The sequence below is a fragment of the Gekko japonicus genome, unplaced genomic scaffold (assembly GCF_001447785.1).
Source record: "Gekko japonicus isolate JY-2015 unplaced genomic scaffold, Gekko_japonicus_V1.1 scaffold78, whole genome shotgun sequence".
Lineage (NCBI taxonomy): Eukaryota > Metazoa > Chordata > Lepidosauria > Squamata > Gekkonidae > Gekko > Gekko japonicus.
Window position 1 is genome coordinate 2,004,618 of NW_015165236.1, and position 2,392 is coordinate 2,007,009.

At 67.1% G+C, this 2,392-nt stretch overlaps 1 protein-coding gene across 1 annotated transcript in view; it reads left to right on the forward strand.

Moving 5' to 3' along the window:
- The first annotated feature begins 632 nt into the window (after positions 1 to 632).
- TMEM8A (transmembrane protein 8A) overlaps positions 633 to 2,392 on the forward strand; it is an 8,196-nt gene continuing 6,436 nt past the window's right edge. Inside the window, exons 1-3 of the mRNA XM_015409895.1 lie at positions 633 to 678; positions 1,811 to 1,988; positions 2,166 to 2,373. Of these exons, the coding sequence (XP_015265381.1) occupies positions 633 to 678; positions 1,811 to 1,988; positions 2,166 to 2,373 (432 nt within the window). The remainder of the gene's footprint in view (positions 679 to 1,810; positions 1,989 to 2,165; positions 2,374 to 2,392) is intronic.

Genomic DNA, 2,392 nt, shown 5'->3' on the forward strand with positions numbered 1-2,392 from the left:
CACTCTTAGCTGGGCGGTCGCGCCAGGCCCGTCGGAAGAGCCAGTTTGGCGTCGTGGGGACTCTATTCTGGGGATCCGGGTTTGATGCCCCACTCCTCCTCCAGTCGCAGCTGCTGATGTGACCTTGGGTCAGTCACAAGCTCTGGCACAGCTGTCCTTGGAAAAGAGCCGTTCCTGTCAAGCACTCTCTCAGCCCCCCACCTGCCTCCCAGGGTGTCTGTCTGTGGTGGGGAGGGGAAGGGAGAGGAGTTTGTCAGCCACTCTGAGACTCCCTTGGGTAGTGAAGGGCCATGGGGTAGAAATCCAATCTCCTCTTCTTCTCCTCCTTCTCCTGCTGCGGAGAGACCGTGGCAGTGCCCGTGCCGGCTGCTCTGCTCGCTGGCTTCCTTCCTTTCTCCCCGGCCTCCTCCGCCCCTCCCCCTGGTCCTCACAACAGCCCCCGAGGTGGGCGGCTAGGGTAGGCCGAGCGAGCAGGACTTGGCCCAAGGAGGCCCGCTTCCTCCGGAGAGCCAGGAGTGGGTCGCAGGCCTCCCGGGTGGATCCTGCCCTGGTGCCCGTCCTCTGCCACAGCTGGCGCCAGCTGCTTCCTGCCACTGCCCCCCCCCCGCCTGTGGCCCCCAAACCCAGCAGCCATGGCCTTCTTCTGTGTGTGTGTTTTGGGGTCCCGGGGAGAGCCGGGTGAGGGCTGGCAGGGACCCAGCAGGGTCCTCTTTGGCCTCCGGCCTGTTTCTCTGCTTGGCTGTTGGGTGCCTTTCCGGCCGGCCAGGCCTGCCTGCCTGGTCCCCCTGCTAACGGAGGAGGGCCTCTTGGCAGGGGCTCCTCCAGGCTGTTGCTTCACTAGATACCGGTGGCAGCAGCGGTGGCAGGGTGAGCGAGGCCAGGGAGCGGGAGACGGAAGTGTGGATTCATTCGGCAGAATTGAGTCATCTGGCAAATGTGCCGCTCCCTGTTGGGGGGGGGGGGAGAGAGAGAGGGGGGTGTCCTAGAGTTCCTCTGCAGGGGAGCTCCTTGGTTTTGGGAGGGCGCTCTCGGGGTGGCGGTGGCGTCACAGGCAGCACCCATATCCCACCCACAGGAGGCCTCCCTCCACTCCACTCCGCCTGCAACCGCCTTCCTCAGCCGCTCCGCTGGGCCCGGTGGTTCCCCACACATTCCTGTCGCTGCGGGCTCTGCCACTGAACGCCTGATCTCCGGCCTCCCCTCCTTCGCCCGCCGCTTTCTCCCTCCCCGAGCGCCCGAGTTGTCCCTGCGGTGCCCTGGGCGGCTGCCCTGTGGTGCCCGGCTCTCTCAGTCTGGCGGGGGGGGGGTCCCGCCTGGCCACTCGGAGCACAGCCACCCGGCCCATCCCAGAGGTTGTTCCTGCGGGCCAAGCCTTTGGGCCCGCCGGCCCAGCCCTTTCTGGAAACACCGGTTCCTGTGGCGTGCCGTAACGGTTGGCCTTTGGACGGGCTGTGCCCAGGGGCACACCGTGGTTTTCCCTGGGCGGAGTTGCCTTCTGGATGCCTCTTGGCTCTTGTTGGGCCTCCTCCACCGCCTTGCTTCACGTGGCTGGCCGTGTGGGGCTCCGGCCAAGGGAGGCACCCGCGAGGAGGACCTGAGCCCTGCAGCCCTCAGTGTGGGAGGAAGCAGAGCTCTCTCTGCCCCCTGGGCCTGCCTGGCCAAGAGGACCTGGAGGGGGCGGGGGGCCAGGCACGGGGTGGGGTGGGGGCGGCAGGAGTCTTGCTGTGGCTTCAGTCTCCGGGGCTTTTCTGCAGCCCCACTGGCCTGCTTCCTCCGTAAGTGACCCGCGGCTCCTCTCCTCCCTCCCCAGGCCTGACCTACGTCTCCGAGTACTTCTCCCAGAGTGCCCAGCGGCTCTCCTTCTACAGCTGGTATGGCAACGCCAAACTCTTCCGCTTCCGCATCCCGGAGGACACCGTCCTGCTGCGCTGGCTCCTGCAGGCCTCCCGGGGGAGCGGCCCCGAGTGCGGAAGGACCCAGGTTACCATGTACGTGGCCCCCCCCCCTTCAGCAACCAAACATTAAAATCAACTTTAATATGCTCTGGGAGGAAGCCTCCGGTCGGCCGGCTCCTGGCTGGGCCGGGTGTTCCAGGCCCTGGGGGACTCTGGCCAGCAGCCAGCCAGCCAGCCAGCCAGCCACCTCCTCCTCCTCTTCTCTTGCAGCCACTTCCGTTACGGGGCCCCGCCCGTCATCAACCCTCTGGGCACGCGGTTCCCGGCCAACATGAGCCTGCCGGGCTCCTACAGCCAGACCTTGCCCCTGGCGGGCGCTCTGCAGAACGCCACCTTCCTCAACCTCACCAGCCCCGCGGCGGGGGACTGGTTTGTCCTGGCGCACCTGCCGGAGGCCACGGGCAGGATCGAGGTCAAGGTGAGGGGGGCGGCGGGGG